At 43.5% G+C, this 16,971-nt stretch overlaps 1 protein-coding gene across 1 annotated transcript in view; it reads left to right on the top strand.

The window, feature by feature from the left end:
• Window positions 1–16,971, top strand: part of MTOR (mechanistic target of rapamycin kinase) — a 105,297-nt gene that overhangs the window by 73,683 nt on the left and 14,643 nt on the right. The window contains exons 33-44 of the mRNA XM_067567413.1: window positions 36–136; window positions 1,846–1,961; window positions 3,718–3,795; window positions 4,387–4,494; window positions 6,855–6,980; window positions 8,090–8,221; window positions 12,111–12,226; window positions 13,720–13,837; window positions 14,493–14,699; window positions 15,264–15,364; window positions 15,599–15,695; window positions 16,430–16,528. Of these exons, the coding sequence (XP_067423514.1) occupies window positions 36–136; window positions 1,846–1,961; window positions 3,718–3,795; window positions 4,387–4,494; window positions 6,855–6,980; window positions 8,090–8,221; window positions 12,111–12,226; window positions 13,720–13,837; window positions 14,493–14,699; window positions 15,264–15,364; window positions 15,599–15,695; window positions 16,430–16,528 (1,399 nt within the window). The remainder of the gene's footprint in view (window positions 1–35; window positions 137–1,845; window positions 1,962–3,717; window positions 3,796–4,386; window positions 4,495–6,854; window positions 6,981–8,089; window positions 8,222–12,110; window positions 12,227–13,719; window positions 13,838–14,492; window positions 14,700–15,263; window positions 15,365–15,598; window positions 15,696–16,429; window positions 16,529–16,971) is intronic.

Genomic DNA, 16,971 nt, shown 5'->3' with positions numbered 1-16,971 from the left:
TTCACTAACCTGAAACTGTAAATTATTCCTCTCAGGGGGCAGCTTCATCAGCAATGCTGTGAAAAGTGGACTCTGGTAAATGATGAAACTCAAGCCAAGATGGCTAGGATGGCTGCTGCTGCTGCTTGGGGCTTAGGTATGTATCCCTTCCAGCTGTGCTTGTGGGATGGTGTAAGATAGCAATGCAGGAATGTGATCAGGTGTAGACGTCTGCATCACAAGATAAGAGAAAACGTTGAGACTGGGAGCAATCTTATTTACAGGGTGATATGAAATAATAATGGACAAGCCCACAATGAAAGCTGCTTCTGCGCAGAAGCTGCCAATATGCTCTCAGGTAATGAAGAGGTACCTTTTGAGGGCTGAATAATAAAAATGTAGTACCCTTTGACCTCTGCTGACTAAGTTTCAAATGTAATGTAGTTTGTACATGAAATGAGCTTGATGTGATTTCACTAGTTTTTGTGGACTTTAGTTCACAAACTGCAAAGTCATCCATGCCTGAACCATTTTGACAGGATGTTATATCAAGAGCAGCCCCTGAGTGGACCAGTTCTGTAAATAGGTCCGGTTTGAGATGTGTGAGCGGAAAGAGGTGGGGATAGCTTGCGTAGTATGTGCATGCTATCTGTCTGGCTCCATCCAGTGAGAGTAATCTTCCCCTTTTGTGAAACACCAAAAGGCAGTCAAATGTTCCAGAAAACCAGTTTTCTCCGCAAGAGCCCATTGTTAATGTTGCAGTGCAGCTGTTTTATAACAAGGAATATGAGAACTTTGCCCACCAAAATGAGACCTTGCCTTGCAAAATCACTTACATTGCAGTTTGTTGTAAACAAAGTCAGCTGTCCCTTCTGAAAACAGACTATTGTAGTGCTTGCTTTGATATGGGTATTTTCACTGGGAAAGAAGTGAAAAATTGTCCATTTGAAGCCTCTGTGCTACTTGATGCCTATATAACAAAACGCATGGAGCATTGTGCCATGAGTGGGTCCCCCATTTCGTTAATGCAGATGCCCTAAAGCAGTCATCTCTAGTGCTCAGAACATAAAAATTGCCTTCCTGGAAGAGCCTGGTGATCCAACTAATCCAGTATCCTGTCTCCAGTTGTAACCGGTGCCAGATGTTTCAGAGGAAGTCTTAGAACCCCTGTGAGATATGTGATTGTGTAATACTTCACAGCGGAAGAAATAGCTTTGACCAGTTCATTCCCTGAAGCAGAGCTGATAGCTCTTGTAATTTTTCCTGGCTAGTGTAGTGCAGATGCCACTCTTATTCATACACATGATCTAAATCTCTTTAGAAAGTTTGCTAGGCTGATTAACAGTATCCTGGGGGAGCAGTTTCCTCGGGTTAATTGTATGGTGCATTTAAAAAAATCCTTTTAATCTTTTAGATTTGTTGCCTTTTTAATTTCCTCAACTATCTTGTTCTTTTGTTATGGTATAGGGTAAATAAGAGTGCCCACCTGGCCTCCTCTGTGCCGCTCATTAGAGTAGAATCCTCTTTATCTGTATAAAAAGGGAAACATCAAGTTGGTTCAAGTAGGAGGAACTTTTCAGTGCAAATGCTACATGTAGGGTGGGGAATATAAGTCTCTTGGATAATGGGGAATTTCAGATAAGTGAGGTTCTTCTGTAGATCCCTGTGCCATCCCAAGGCAGCCATCTTAAAGAATAGTATATGAAATCCCACGGGATGCTTTTGGACTCGATTAGTCTTTTGGTAGGGATCCAATAGCGCTGTGAATCTAACCACCGTTACTCAGTGCTTAACACTATAGTCTAGTTCTAACTCTGTTTCACAGAGAGGGCTATGGCATCACCAAGGGTGTACGTGTCTCTGCAGGTCAGTGGGATAGCATGGAGGAATATACTTGCATGATCCCAAGGGACACCCATGATGGTGCCTTTTACAGGGCCGTGCTGGCACTGCATCAAGACCTCTTCTCATTGGCTCAACAAGTAAGTCTCTTCCTTTGACTTTGCTTCCATAAACTCACTTTGAGATTGCGTGTCCTTCCATGCAGCAATGGAGCCTATTTGAAAGTGATTAGCCATAACCCATGAAACTGTTAATAACTTCCCACAACTTGAAACTCTTATCTCTGATTGCTCAGTTTGTCGTGTGTTTCCAGGAATACTGCACTAGCTGTGTAGAGACTTCTTTGTCCCAAGAGTTGTAGAATGCAAGCTGCCTTAGTCATATTCAAGTGTCTATGCTATTGTGTCCTCTTGGCAGGCAGAAGGAAGTAATGGAAAACATCCTGTCTGAGAAATCAGTCCGCAAAAGACACTATTCAGTGAAGAGCACTGATGGCTGGAGACATGCACAGTAGTATCTCCTTGTCACTCTGTGCATTCCTGTGTTTGCTGAGCCTTTTCAGCGCGGTGTTAACGAATGCCAGATGCTGCAATGGGCCCCATACTTTTTGGTTTAGGTTCATGGCCCATCTTTACCTTCTTGTGCATCTGCTGTACCCCGATCTTCCTTTCAGCAGTGAGAAGTCTTTGTAACCCTCAGGGTATGTTTACACTGCAATTAGAGGTGTGACTGCAGCATATAGAGACATACATAAGCTAATTTTGACGTCGCTAACTCCAGTAACAGAAACTGCACCAGCACAGGCTAGTCACTTGAATATGTAACCCTTGGTGGGTTTATACAACCCGTTCTGTCACCTTGCTGCTGTGATTTCACTGCTATTGTTATTTGAGCTAGCTACATCTAAAATAGCTTAGCTATGTCTGCACATCCTGCAGCCACAACTTTGATTGTAGTGTAGCCATAGAGTGAGACTAGGCATAAGGGGAAGAAAACACTCTGCTGAGCAGAGCCATGTTGGTCTGAGTGCATCTTTGAAGGACATAATTCACAGGGAACGTCTTCCCTTTGTAGGTATGAAGCATGTAGATTACTTTCTAAGGAAACTTGTGTAGTTTCCCAGAATTCAGTGCTGACTTGCAGAATTAGATAAAGGAGTAATCCAATTTGCCCTGGCAGAACCCATGTACATCTTGAATGTTATGCACAAAAAAATGAGCCGAGTGTTTAACAGACTAGGGTTGTAATTAACCTTTTTAACATTTTGAAATGGAAAAGCTACAGATTAGAAATGTATATAATGAATGGCAGCAGAACAGAATCTTGTTTCATGCATTCAGATTGTTTTATTTGCACTGAGAAACATGGAGTTTGCAAGGGTCTGTAAAATTCATAAAAACTGACTGGGGCATATAGAACCGTGAAGTCCATCTTAGATAACTGCACATTATCAAAGAACCAAAGCTCCTGAGGCTTTTCTGTAACTGGTTGTTTCACACATGTTATCAAAATCCCAACTCCTCTGTCCCCTATAAATGTTATAATTGGGCTTTGCACACGGACCCTGAGGTCAAAAGCACTGCAAACACTGGTGACGCAATCTATGTATGAGGCATTTTAGCAAATCCAAACTTCCATGGACTGCACCCACGTTTAGATTATAAATGCAAGTCCCATTTTTCCCTGCACTTGCCACTGTATTCTCCAGTTTTCTATTTGTTTCCATTTTAGAGCTAATTCTCCCTATAGGTGACTGACCTTTTCTGATGCTAATGGAGTTTGGGGTAACTCCAACCTTTCTGGTGGGAGAATTGAGGGTGGACAGTTGAGTGTTTAGTGAAAACTGTTGCTGTCTTTGGACAAGGCTCACCAATGAAGTCTCAACTTCTGTTTCAGTGCATTGACAAGGCCAGAGACCTGCTAGATGCTGAGCTCACCGCCATGGCAGGAGAGAGTTATAGTCGGGCCTATGGGGTGAGTATTTGACCTGCACCTTCATCTTAGTTTAGGTTATTTATATAAGTTCAGAGCTTCCTGTCTATATTTGTGTATTGAATATAAAAGCCTGTGCAGGCCACAGACTAAATGGCTCTTGTCTGAGGGGTTGTGGCTTTTTAGAAAAGGGTCTGACTCCATTGAGAAGCAGAGTGAACAAAATGTGTCTGATTGAACATTGGGACTCAGCACCCACTGCCAACCCTTACCTCTGCCTCAGCCAAGATTTGCTCTTAATTCTGTCTGTGTGGAAAAGCCCAGCTTTAACTTCTCCCTAGCCTTGTGGAAAGTAACCCTTCAGGTCAAGGTTTAGAAGCATTGTGTGGGAGGCTCAGGTGAAGATGGAGATGAAATTCCATGCAGTTCTCCCCACAAATCAGAATGGGGGGTTCTTTGTTGCAGCAGTTTGAGGAAATTTAGACGACAATGGATTATCAGGATACCTGTAAAGCAACTGCCTGCATGTCCCTCTTGGCCAGTAGATAAACCAAGATTTTGAGACTAAATACTGATCTCTAGTGCTGGATTCACTGTGCTTTGATTGGGATGAAATGTGATTGTTCTCTTCAGGCTATGGTGTCCTGCCAGATGCTGTCAGAGCTGGAAGAGGTTATCCAGTATAAACTTGTACCAGAGCGACGCGAAATCATCCGCCAGATATGGTGGGAGAGACTGCAGGTAAATTTGCTATAAACATCTGTATGCCTACTGCCAGTGGCACTGACACTGACACACAATGAACATCCACTGCTCCTATTGATGTCTGTTAGAGTTGTGAGTGCTCAGCACTTCTGACAATCGGGCTCCATCTCTGTCCCTCCTCCCTTATTGGGGCATCCACCACAACCCGCTTTCTCTCTTCTTTACAGAAGTGTCCTAAGCAAGTTCTAAGCATGTATTTAATGCCTCTGGCCACCGCAATGGAGTGTTTGCTCATTTTAAAGCCTGGCACAGGATCTTTCAAATTTGCCTGCTCCAAAGCAGGTTCTAAAGAGATCTGCATGGAGTAGAGGTTTTAGTAAAACTTGCAGGGCCGCTTGTCCAAATGTTGTTGTCTAGCTTGCGGGAGTTAGGGTACGCTTCTCGGCTCTTGTTCATTCATCTTCGTGTCTGCATGTTAAATATTATGAATAGTCCGTTTGTCACATGATGGAATGATTGGGATGAGTAATACTGAGAAATAGGACACTTCATCTATGTGCAAAGAGTCATAGAAATTACCTGTATGCAGTGGTGTTGCAGCTGTGTCGGTCCCAGTATATTAAATAGGCAAGGTGGGTAAGGTAATATCTGTTATTGGACCAGTTTCTGTTGGTGTGAGAGACAAGCTTTCGAGCTTACCCAGAGCTCTTCTTCGGAACTGAGCTCTGTGTAAGCTCGAAAGCTTCTCTCTCTCTCTCACTGATAGAAGTTGGTCCAATAAAAGGTATTGCCTCACCCACCTTGTGTCTCTAATAGAAATTTCCTAGCATTTTAGGTCACCTTATCCACCCCACCTGGCCAGTGCAGGATGGTTCCCTTACTCCATTGATTTGATCTGTCCACTTTTAGGTGCCCCAAGCAACGGAGCTTTCACGAATTCCACTGGAAAGCTAATGCATCTCCTGCCTAAAGAGCATAAACCCAAAACACGTTCTAGGACTTAAGACCACCTAAATATTTTGAGTGGGTATCCTTTCTGGAGGGAGCTTTTCTGGGAGAGGGAGGGCCTGTACATGAAGTAACACATGCAGAACCTCCTATCACTGTCCAGAGAGATGTTCCTCTGAGGGGGAAAAAGTGTAGTCAGAATGAAGTGTTCAAACTGCATTGAACTTCAGTGTTCCACGGAAGGGTGTTTACCTGTTGCTACTGTGATCATTTCAACTATTTAGGAAGCTGTGACAATGCTTTTTGCTTCCAAATTGCATTCTTGTCTGGAAAAGCTGAGAGAACATTCCTCTGGAGAGGAGAGGCTGAGTGTGATGAGGAGAGTAATGTCTATAAGAACAGCTATTTATGGTCCTGAAAACAGTACATACAGTTCTTGTACCTTTTATAGTGCCTTATTAATAATTATAAAATGCCTGTTAGATGATTTGGTGGAAGGTTTGTTTGGGCATTAGGAGAGGAGCGTGGCATCCAAGGACTGGGGGGGTCTCCAACTGTGAGCCCTGCATGGGCCTGACCGCTCAGGCTCCAGTTGTCAGTGTCCCACAATGTCCCACCCAGTTAAGTCGGTGGAAGTACTCCTGGTGACGACATGCACCACTGACAGAGGGACCGTGATGTGGACATGAACCTCTGCAGCTGTGCATCAGCATAACTTAGGTTGACTTAATTTTGTAGTGTAGACAAGACCTAAATCTGTGGTTGCACCCATGCACCCTCCAACTTCAGGGCCAGATCCTGCCTTATCTGCTCTATTGGACTTTAAGCTTTTGTGGCACTCAGCATAGGTAGACGGTAACGAGACAACGCCTGCTCTAGCAGCTTCGCAGCTGGCAATGCAGTTTCTGGCAGGGTGTCAACTAAATCACTTCAGCGTCTGTAAAAACCAGCAACAAGTAGGGGAAAGAAAAGGGCAAAAACAAAAATACCTCTTTGCAGCTTTCAGAACTTTTTTGTTTTTGTACCTTCTGATATTGGAACTAGTCACTGTTGAAACCAAAAATAAAGTTTGAAGCTGGGTTCGGAAATGTTGTGAAACCCTTGCCTTGTTGTTTTGGTAGTGCAGAAGTAACTGCTCTGCTTCTGCTGTAAAAGGTCTCTCTCCTTTTCCCATTAGAAAATATCATTAGACTTGGAGCACCCAGCAGGCATCGGATGCTGTCTTGACTATTGAGTATGAGGCTCAGGGACCCATCCTCATTCACACATAGCAATGTTAAGAATGCAACCATTTAGTGCCATGTCTATCTGCTCATAAGCGTGGGTACAGCAATCACTCTAATCTTGGGGAGAGGCTCTTCAGGTCTTCAATTATGGAGTGAATGGGAAGGAATGCTTCCAGTGGAAAAAAGAACATTAATAGGTTCTATCTGCACTTTTTTCCCCAGGGCTGCCAGCGGATTGTAGAGGACTGGCAGAGAATACTTATGGTCCGGTCTCTCGTTGTCAACCCTCACGAGGACATGAGAACTTGGCTCAAATACGCCAGCCTGTGTGGCAAGAGTGGGAGACTGGTGAGTACTGTCAACCCCAAATCTCAATTACAGCTTTCAGGAAGCTCAGCTTCTTGGTGCCACATTAGCCATGGACATCTCCCAACACTCTTGCTGTCTAGATGACACTGGTGAACCTAGAAGGAGATTTGGTTCTGAAGTGCCTAAAACTGCAACCAGCCTAGAGTTGGAGCCGTGTGGAGAAACCACAATCATCAGGGACATATAGTCATCGTAAGAGAGACTTATAGCCAACTTCTGTTCCCTGCAGTGTCAGAAAACTTTTTTAACGTAATAGCGTTAGTATTATTAATGTTTGGCTCTTACATTGCACTTTCCATCATATCTAGATAGTTATGTTAGTATCATTGTTACACTCCTAGTGTGGGCAGTAACCTCAATAGTATTTATTACCAAAAAGATATATAAACCACAAAGAATTCCCACTGTCTTTTGGCTACTGATGTGAAAACATAACATCTAGGGCCAGGAGAAAACATATGGTCTGTTGGGAGGTTGTCCTTGTAAATACAGGAAATAGTAATCAGGCTGTTGGAGTATGTATCTCTCCATAACCCTCAATACGGATAACAGTGGTAACAGTTCACTCTTACGTTTTACTAAATCATATCCCTCTCCCCTGTGTATTGATACAATTGCTTACTGCTTTCTGACAACTTGTTCCATGTCCCGGGTGGCCTTTGAACACAGAAGTTTGTTCTAAATTGCTTCAGAGCCAGTGTTCTCTGCCTCAGTCCATAACCTCTGTGTTGATAGTTACTGTGAAATGGGTTCTACGCTGAGAAAGTCGGTGTAAATGATGAAATGCTAACATAAGGTATGGGGAGCGATGATGTGACCTGGGGATACTTCTCCTAAGTGACCATGCAGAATGGTTAAATCAGATGTTAAATATGAAACGCACATGGGCATACAGTGGAAGTGTGGCCTTGCACATGTTCTAGTGCACAGCTGCACTTTCTGCAGGACGTGACCTGCCTATGTCATCCTTAGTACAGAGAAGCAATGTCACTTTAAGCGGTAGTCGTTAGAAACCGTTATGAACAAGGGAGCGTAGAGGTGAGAGCAAACTTGATATAACCTGTTTTTTTCTTTGCCATTCTTTCAAGGCTTTGGCCCACAAGACGCTTGTATTACTCCTGGGAGTAGACCCATCTCGACAGCTGGATCACCCATTGCCAACTGTTCATCCCCAAGTGACTTATGCCTACATGAAACACATGTGGAAGAGTGCCCGCAAGGTACATGTTATTGAGAGCCTCAGAATCCTTTCCACTCTCTGTTGCTCCATTTTCAGTTTCTTGCAGTGTCACAGCTACTAGCTATCTAGGGCTCGCAGCTGATGATGATCTGACCCTCCAAAAAAAAAAAAAAAAAAGGAAAATGAGTCCTTTTGTTTTTCGTTTTTTTGTTTGGGAAAATCTTTTTCAAGACTTTTATTAAAAATCCTAAAGGAACACAGAGGACATAAACCCAGTTCGCTCTCCTTTGATTGAAAGTCCCCTTTAATAAATCAGCAGCAGTTTCCTGAGGGGTGCAGAGAAGCTTAATTGCCAGCGGTAGCTGTGACGCCAGGGTTTTTACCTACTTGCTGAGCACCAGGTATGCTCCCAGCCACCCCATTGCAAGGATAATGAACTTGCTATCTGCCAGATCATGCCCATTTGTGCCCACCTGTCTATCCCCTGGACAGAGCTGTAGGCTGACAGAGCGAAGGACCTTGTCATCACCACAAGCTGCCCCGTACTCGTGGTCAAACAGTTGGACATGTACCCCAGTGCGATGGCCAATAAAGAAACGAAAAATAGTTGCAACCTCAATAAAGAGAAGGCAAAATAGATTTTTGCAAAGGGCATGGATGAAAACATTCCATAGATGAAAACATCCAACCAAGAGACAGCTGGAAAGTACATAGGGCTTTGTCAGGAGAATAACTTGGCTGTAAGGAGCCTGGGATGAATGTTCTAACATTGCAACACAGAGAGAATTTACATACTCAAATCCAGTAAGCTCTAGACTAGCTGACTTATCTTTTTTTAATATACATTAAAGCCTCTGTTTATTCTCAAATGTTCTGCCACATCTTTTTCATTTTTATTGTCTTTCGGCTTGCCAGCTCTGGAACTGCCATTTGCAAGCACTTAGCCTACCAGCCCTTCAGTTAAATGTAAAAAGCAAAAGGAGCTGCCTGTGTGTAGAATAAAGTGTAACTCACTTTTATACCAGAACTCTCCTGCTCTATTCAATAAATGCCATGTGGTATCTCCATGGTATCACCCTCTGTCATGGAGATGCTTCCAGGTGTCTCTCATCTCCACTGACTGCCCATATAAGGGAAAGGGGACCTCTGATTGATGCTTTTGAGTCTTCTACTTGATCTGTGATGGAGAAAGAGGGTGCTTGGTGGGCAAGGGGTGAGGGACTGTTGCAGCTGTAGAGAGCTGCATGAAAGAAGGCACACACACAGTAAGAGAAGCCGCTAGAGAGGGGATGGTGTGGCAGACAGATGAAGGAGGGAGAAAGTAAGAGGGCATGAGAGCAGAGGAAGAAGGTGAGGCAGGATTATGCAGGGCCATGGGAGCAAGGCACTTCAGTATAACACAAGAGAAGAAACCAGTGAAGATTGAAGGAGAGGGAGGACAGGGCACCCCCTCCCATGCCTGAACTGTTCCCGCTCTTTGTTGCATTACAGAGCCTCTTTGGTGCAGAGGCTATGCCTCTCTGTTTCTAGTTTGTAAAGCTTTGTTTATATGTATAGTGCTGTGTAAGCAATACCTCATCCCAAGGACAATATTAATCCTAGAATTATAGGTAAGTTTCAGTATTGGTTGTGAGCTCTGTTCTTTTGGGGGACACGGACCCATGACTATTAAACAGGCTCTCTGCACATCTTTTAAATCAAAGTGCTTGATTTTTGAAATGCAGACTAGAGCTGCAGCACTGTCATAGAAGAAGCCAGGTTACAATGTGACAGGGACTGCAATATAGAAAATTTGGATGCCTGTGTTTATCAGGACAAAACACTGAAAATGTGTGGTAAGGAACATTCTTGTATTGCTGATGGAGGGACTACATGATCGAATGGGTCTTTTTTATTAAGAAGCTGAGAAATAGAATGCATGCACACATGGCTGTTTGTAGAACATGATGTCTCCAGGCATGTAACCTCGATGTGGGACCCTACATGACTCTTAGTGCAGATTCGTAGTCGTAGAAGGCTGAGTTTTCTCCTGCCAGGCTCAGGTTTGGAATAAGCCATAACTTGCCTGAAACTTGCTCTGTTGTTAGCTATCTACTTCTAACTTGATGCCTCCCAAATCCACTGAAAGACAAAATGGGGGCTAGATGACAAGCTTCCATTCAGCACCTTTAGACTAATTTTAATCTTTCTCAGAAATGTGGTGTAATGAGGGAATAAATCCCACAACACTTCTCCTCACAAAGACTTCTGCCAACCACTGCATGCCAAAAAGATTCCTCCCACTACAAAACAGCACACTGATGTATGAATCCACTTGTGTAAATAAACTGCCCATTTTGATACTCTTGAGAACATAGCCTTACAATTCATGTCACTTGAAACAGAAGAGTTTTATTCTGTATGGTGACCCAGGGGAAACAGATTGCCAGGTATGGGTAGGAATGGGAGGAGGGAGCATCAGGTTTTTAAAAGTTTGTCTTCACGCTTTTTAGATTGACCTTAGTTACTTTCAGCAGAAAAGTACCACCATTTTACTGACAGGTACTTGATACCCATCCACATCTTATTAGCCATGTAAAGATCCCTCTGCTATCCCTGTGTTCAGATTAGCAGCATGACAATTTTTCCATGTTCTGCCTCTTGGTTAAAACCCTTTTTCCTGATGGTTGATTGAATTCAGAATGCTGAAAAGGGAGGTTAACATTTGAACTGAGCTGATGAGTCATTCCAATTCAGGTGGTTCCTGTCTCACCGTCTTAAATAGCTCCATTAATGAGAAAAATGTTCATTCCCATAGACAGAAGAGAAATAATTTGGCTTTTTAATAGCACATTGTACGGTTTCTGACCTGAAGTGACCTTTTAGATTTCAAGGGCTTTAGCTTTAATTGCTTCCAGCGGAGCGCACACGCCTCTTTTGTTTGACCTTTCACTTCAATTTTTCTTGCTTTTAATTTTTTTTCAGTGTTGAAAATATTTTTCCCAAATCTTGCTATCATGAGCTGTTTTCAGCACTAGTCTCTCTCTCTAACCCATCAGAAAAAGAGCAATATGCTGTTCCATGAGGCTTCCAAAATGACCTGCAGAGAAGTCTGGCTACTTCAACTAGTAAAGATCTAAAATACTTCACTCCAGGACTTGGACTATAAACCAGGCCTGGAGCCTGAGGGGAGAAGAGAGAAGCCCAAGAAACTGCAAGTTTCCTTAGGCAGTGTTTTCTCAAACCAGTTTTCTCAAGCAGTTAAAAGTGTTATAGATGGGCTTCTTGTAATCTCTGGTACCATCTATCTGCTTGCCATTTTGACATAGTTATGGATTACAAAACCCCTCCTAAATTTGGTAGGCCATCAGATTATGCATGTGTGTGTGCTCTACATCAGCTACCACTTTGCTTCCAGGTGAATTTCAGGGTTCTGGTTACATTCATTGAAGTCCTAGATAATCTGGTACCTGCCCCAATGTCCTATGGCAAATCAGATGAAAGGCTTTTGAAGGTTCTCATTTGTAGAGTTGGCTTTATCAAGTCACCAGAGCCAGGGTTTGTTGACCTAAGTTTGACAGTGCTAAGGCATATCTGTTCAGCCAGGCTTTTGGCTGAATGGTTGTATGAGATGAAGGTGAGTCCACTGAAAGGAAGTTGCAGTTAAGTCCTGAGTAGCAGTTCAGTTACCAGATTTATGAGGTGATGATTCAAGGTTCATGGATGCTAAAGACCAATAGGTGCCATGAAAGAACATGGATGTATAAATGGATTTATTCTGTCATATAAAGCAAAGTTACTCCATATAGGTGTAAACGGTTAAAGGGCATTGATGGGAAAATTAAGGTCTGCTTTGGCTCCCATGAATACCTGTATTTCCAATGGATCGCCTTCTCCCTTGTGATGCTGTATTTAACTCGTACATTCATACTGTCAACATCTGATTGCAGATCGATGCCTTCCAGCACATGCAGCACTTTGTGCAGACGATGCAACAACAAGCACAGCATGCTATCGCAACCGAAGACCAGCAGCACAAGCAGGAACTCCACAAACTCATGGCACGGTTAGTACTGTGTCCTTTGAGGTCTAGTGCCTGGTTATTGACACCAGCACAGATCCTGAGGTTGCAGAATCCTTGCAGAAAATACATGAACAATAATTCCATTTAGAATGGATAGGGTCAGAGTTGTCTTCATTTGGCCAGTAGAAGCCAGTTGTGTTATGTCACATACCTGCCCAGTGTATAATTCCAGCAACTAAATCTGCAAATTCAGAGACTCTGCTGAATGACAGAGGTTACTAAAGACACTGAGACACCATTTAAACAAGCTTATGTTTGTCATAGGCAGCTGCTTGTATTTTTCCTGCAGTGTGGTCGATTGATTGAAGAAACCAGAGCTCCCAGCATGACTAATTCTTTGTTTTTGGGAGGTTCCAGTCAGCAGGAAAGAAACACTTTCCACATGGCTCACTCAGCCTGACACAGCCAAGCTTCTGGCAGCTCAGGCACTTGGTGCAGCTGTGCTTCTGGCAACTGGATGCCCAGCTTGCGGTAACCTTTTAAAATATAGTGTTACATTAAAAATACATCTAGCAAAAATATCAGTTTCCCTTCCGAGTTCTTGGGGCCTGGAGATTCTATCATTTCCTGTTCGAATAAGAAACTGAATGATCAAAAGAGTATGATGTTTTACTGCTGAATGGAACTTTAAAAGCACCTGTATTTTTTCTTAACTGTATATTTTTTCCAGAATGAGAGCTTTATATAACAGCTGTTCTCTTCCTAGACCTTCTATAATGATCTAGCTTGAAAGGCAAGTGCTGATGAGTTCAGCACTGATTTTTTTTCCTGTGTAACACTCATTGAAAATTACAAAATGTAGAAAGGACTGGGCTGCATTTTTGTGCACTTAAAGCTTCCTAGGGGACCTAAGTATTAAACCTTTTAGAGAACTTCACACCTCTCCTGTTGCAATGAAAATATTTTCTGTCTTCTGGACAGGAGTGAACAATGATTCTTGGCTCTGGCCAAGACTAGTCTCCATGTACCCCAGTGACTGGTTTTCATAGTGCCAGGCCTGCTGGTCCTGATGGCGGTGTGTGGGTTATGTGATGCTTTTAAGTGTGGCCATTCAGTACATTATGTCAGGCACCGCACCTCCTATACTGACAGTGTCCCCTGTTTTAGGACTTCCATATGAGGATTTCAGAGCATTTTATAAACATCAGTTAAGCTTCCTGATGCCCCTGTGGGAGATTTATCATCCTCATTATATAATTGGGTCTACTGAGGGGCAGAGAGTTTGTGACTTGCCCAGAGTTGAAGCAAGTTAGTGGTAGAGTTTAGACATGGAACCTTTGGAGTCTTGACCCTTGTGAGCGACACTAACTACAGAGTAGTTCATCCCCATCTGTGTTTAAAGGTGGCTTATTGGATGGGTTTCCAGATTAAATTTCTTTTCAGACCTTGGACAAGAATTCTGCATTTTAAACTGACAGTCTGACTTCTTAGTGCTTGTTCTGTTGTAGGTTTAATAGTCTCCCTGGCTTTTTCAGGTGTTTCCTGAAACTGGGCGAGTGGCAACTTAATCTGCAAGGCATTAATGAGAGCACCATCCCCAAAGTCCTGCAGTACTACAGTGCCTCCACGGAGCATGACCGCAACTGGTACAAGGTAGCCAAAGAGAGAACTCAATGCTAAACTGTGGAGGCAATATAATGAGCACCATATCCCAAAATACAATGCAACACAACATTGTGTGGCCCATAGAACCTCCTGCCCTTGTAAAACAGGATAGACACTGGTATATCACTGTCTCCAGTGTAAGTGATCCTGCACTCGGGTCAAAGTGCGATCCGATGTTTGCTGACCAGTGGAGTGGAATTGCAGTTCAGCTCATGCTGTCACATTCGGGATCTTCTCTCTCAGTTATGGTTGCTTAGGTGAACAGGGGAAACTAATCTATGGGGAAGTGTTGAAACTTGCTCCACAAAGTGGTGTAATTCTACGGGATTTCTACTTTTAATTCTCAAAAGAGTTTCTGGCTTCAGAGTTCCTACACATTTGAGACCAGATGTCCCCTTGGGCAGCATGCTCCTCACCCTTCGGTCTCTACCCCATTGTCCTCTCCTTATATTTCCTTTCCCCATATTTCCCCTTGTCCTGAATATTAGCTCTTCAGTTTGATCTCCAGTGAGCAGGGTGTATGAGGGAAGGGACATGATTTAATTTGCTGCAGCAGGGATCCTTTAATCACTTGAGAGTGGGCTCTGTGTAGAGGCTTCAGCATTCTTGGATTCCTGTTGATATTCTGCTCCCCCATTGGCAGGCCTGGCACGCCTGGGCAGTGATGAACTTTGAGGCTGTGCTTCACTACAAACATCAGAACCAGGCCAGAGATGAGAAGAAGAAACTGCGTCATGCCAGTGGCGCCAGCATCACCAGTGCCAACACGGAGGGCAGCGGCAGCGACAGCGAGGCAGAGAGCACAGAGAACAGTCCCATTCCATCTCCTGTGCAAAAGAAAGTCACTGAGGTACAGCCCTCCCTGCCTGCTGGCAATGAGCATCATCGCGTGGTGGGCACATTGTTTGAAGGACATGTTGTGTGACTTTTCTCTCTGAGAAGTCTCTAATGACAGGACTCGGGCCTTTGACACACAGATTATATGAGGTATAGTTTTAAGTAGAAAGTTATAGTTCTTCTTAGTTTGTGGTTTTTTTATAACTTTTGCCCATAAATTCAAATATAATAAGAACCCTAGCTACTGCTGCGCCGCAGGGGAGGTTGTGGGGAACGAACATGGGGTATCTGTGTATTCTCTGCAAAGGTGGAGGTTGGTGTGGATTTAAGTATAGGGTATGGAGTATATGAATGTGTTCTGTGGGAGTGAGGGCTAGAGACGGGGTTGGTGTGAATCATATGCATGCCTTTGTATCTTCTTTCCCTTCTCCTCCATGCTCAGGATTCATGGGGATAGCCTGAAGACTGAGAGCTACATGTTCAGCTTGCACTCCATTTCCTACAGCCTTCCCGCTGATGACACATCCTTCACTAATATGCTTTTGTAGAACTAAAGCAGCTATTTTCATTCCCACAGGATTTGTCCAAGACCCTCTTGCTGTATACAGTCCCTGCTGTCCAGGGTTTCTTCCGCTCTATCTCTCTGTCTCGAGGCAACAATCTACAGGACACTCTCAGGTACCTAGTAAAGCACATACCAAATAAAATCAAGCTGCTAGTGATATACAGGACTCATTCACTTTAGGACTCCCTGTAACATGTTCCTGCTCTCTTCATATACAGCTAAACAAATTGAATACTGAACATTCGGTCCAAGCTTGTTTATAACCACATGCTCTTGGTTGGGGGAATAAGAGACTGCTGTAGGTTCTGAAAACAAGATACTGGAATGTCCTGTTTTTCTTTCTTCAGAGTCCTTACTTTATGGTTTGACTATGGTCACTGGCCTGATGTCAATGAAGCTCTGGTTGAAGGGGTCAAGGCAATCCAAATAGACACCTGGCTACAGGTAAGGAGTAGGAGAGGCTGGCGTGGATTCCATCTTACCTAACTTTGTTCTTACCTAGCCCTTTGGAATCTCTATGACTGTAATATCCCAAATGGCATCCTGCCAAAGCAACCTCTTTATGTGACTTGATGAGAGCAGTGTGCTCACAGTAGGAATTGTAACTCTTTTAATAAGCACCCTGGACAGAGACTGGAGTGGCATTCCTGGATGCCTGTCTGAGCTGATTAGTGCCAGAGAAGGAGAGAGAGTGAGGGATTTTTAAGTTAGAGATAACATGTGGTAATGGTGATGGGGTGTGAAACCCCTCTGTGCTGCCCTTACATAACCCAGATCCTCAGTCTGTTTCAGGATGACTCTATAGTCTGCACCTCATACAAAAGGTTCCACTTTTTATTTGCTTTACATTTACCCTTGTTCAAGATGTGGGAGGCGCCTGCAACAGTTTGTATGGGGAGTATCATCCACAATTAATATCTACTACAAGGGACTGGTTGCACATGACAGTCATTGTCTCACATAGCTGTTCTGTACCTCTGACATCACCATTTATATCTTTCGGCAGTCCATCTCTGTATTCTCGATCTAGTTTGTAGAATGTGTACTGGGATCTCTGACCACTTTGCTGTGGACAAACAGAGCCTTTGAGGTCTCTGATATGAGTAGGTTGGACTGAACAGCTTGTGAACTGTACATGTGAGTGTGACTGGAATTTTTATTCTCACCTTTGCTATCAGGTGATCCCTCAGCTCATTGCAAGAATTGATACACCTCGGCCTTTAGTGGGGCGCCTTATTCACCAGCTCCTCACAGATATTGGGAGATATCACCCCCAGGTAAGCTGTGGCCTTGAGGAAGATTCTTGGCCCAGTAAAGCTTCCTTATTCTATTTGATGTCTTTAATGAGAGTGACTAGGGAGTGAAAGTGTCAGGGTCAGGTTCTGGCACAGGACTGCTTATAGTTTATATCAAAAGAGCTTTATTACTGCTCTCTCCTGAATAGCTTACTCATTCCCCTGAAAGATTTCTTCCCCTCAGCCTCCTCGCAGGAAAGATGGAAATGAGGGGCATATGAGACATGCAGCATTCAGACCAGACAGAATTTGAAGGCCTCTCCATCTGTTAGGACACCTGATGGTGAAAATTGCTTCCTTAAATCTAAATTAATTAAGTAATTGTTAATGGACAGTAGCTGCTGCTGAGACACTAGCTGTATTTCCTACATCACTGTAGAGAATCTGTTCCTAGCATGCTGGAGAGGAGAATTTTCTGTTCCTCT

The sequence above is a fragment of the Emydura macquarii genome, unplaced genomic scaffold, assembly GCF_026122565.2.
Source record: "Emydura macquarii macquarii isolate MOO-44397 ecotype Brisbane River unplaced genomic scaffold, CSIRO-AGI_Emac_v2 contig_2768, whole genome shotgun sequence".
Lineage (NCBI taxonomy): Eukaryota > Metazoa > Chordata > Testudines > Chelidae > Emydura > Emydura macquarii.
Note: the sequence above shows the minus strand (reverse complement) of the source record. Positions and strands in the feature narration are given on the sequence as shown.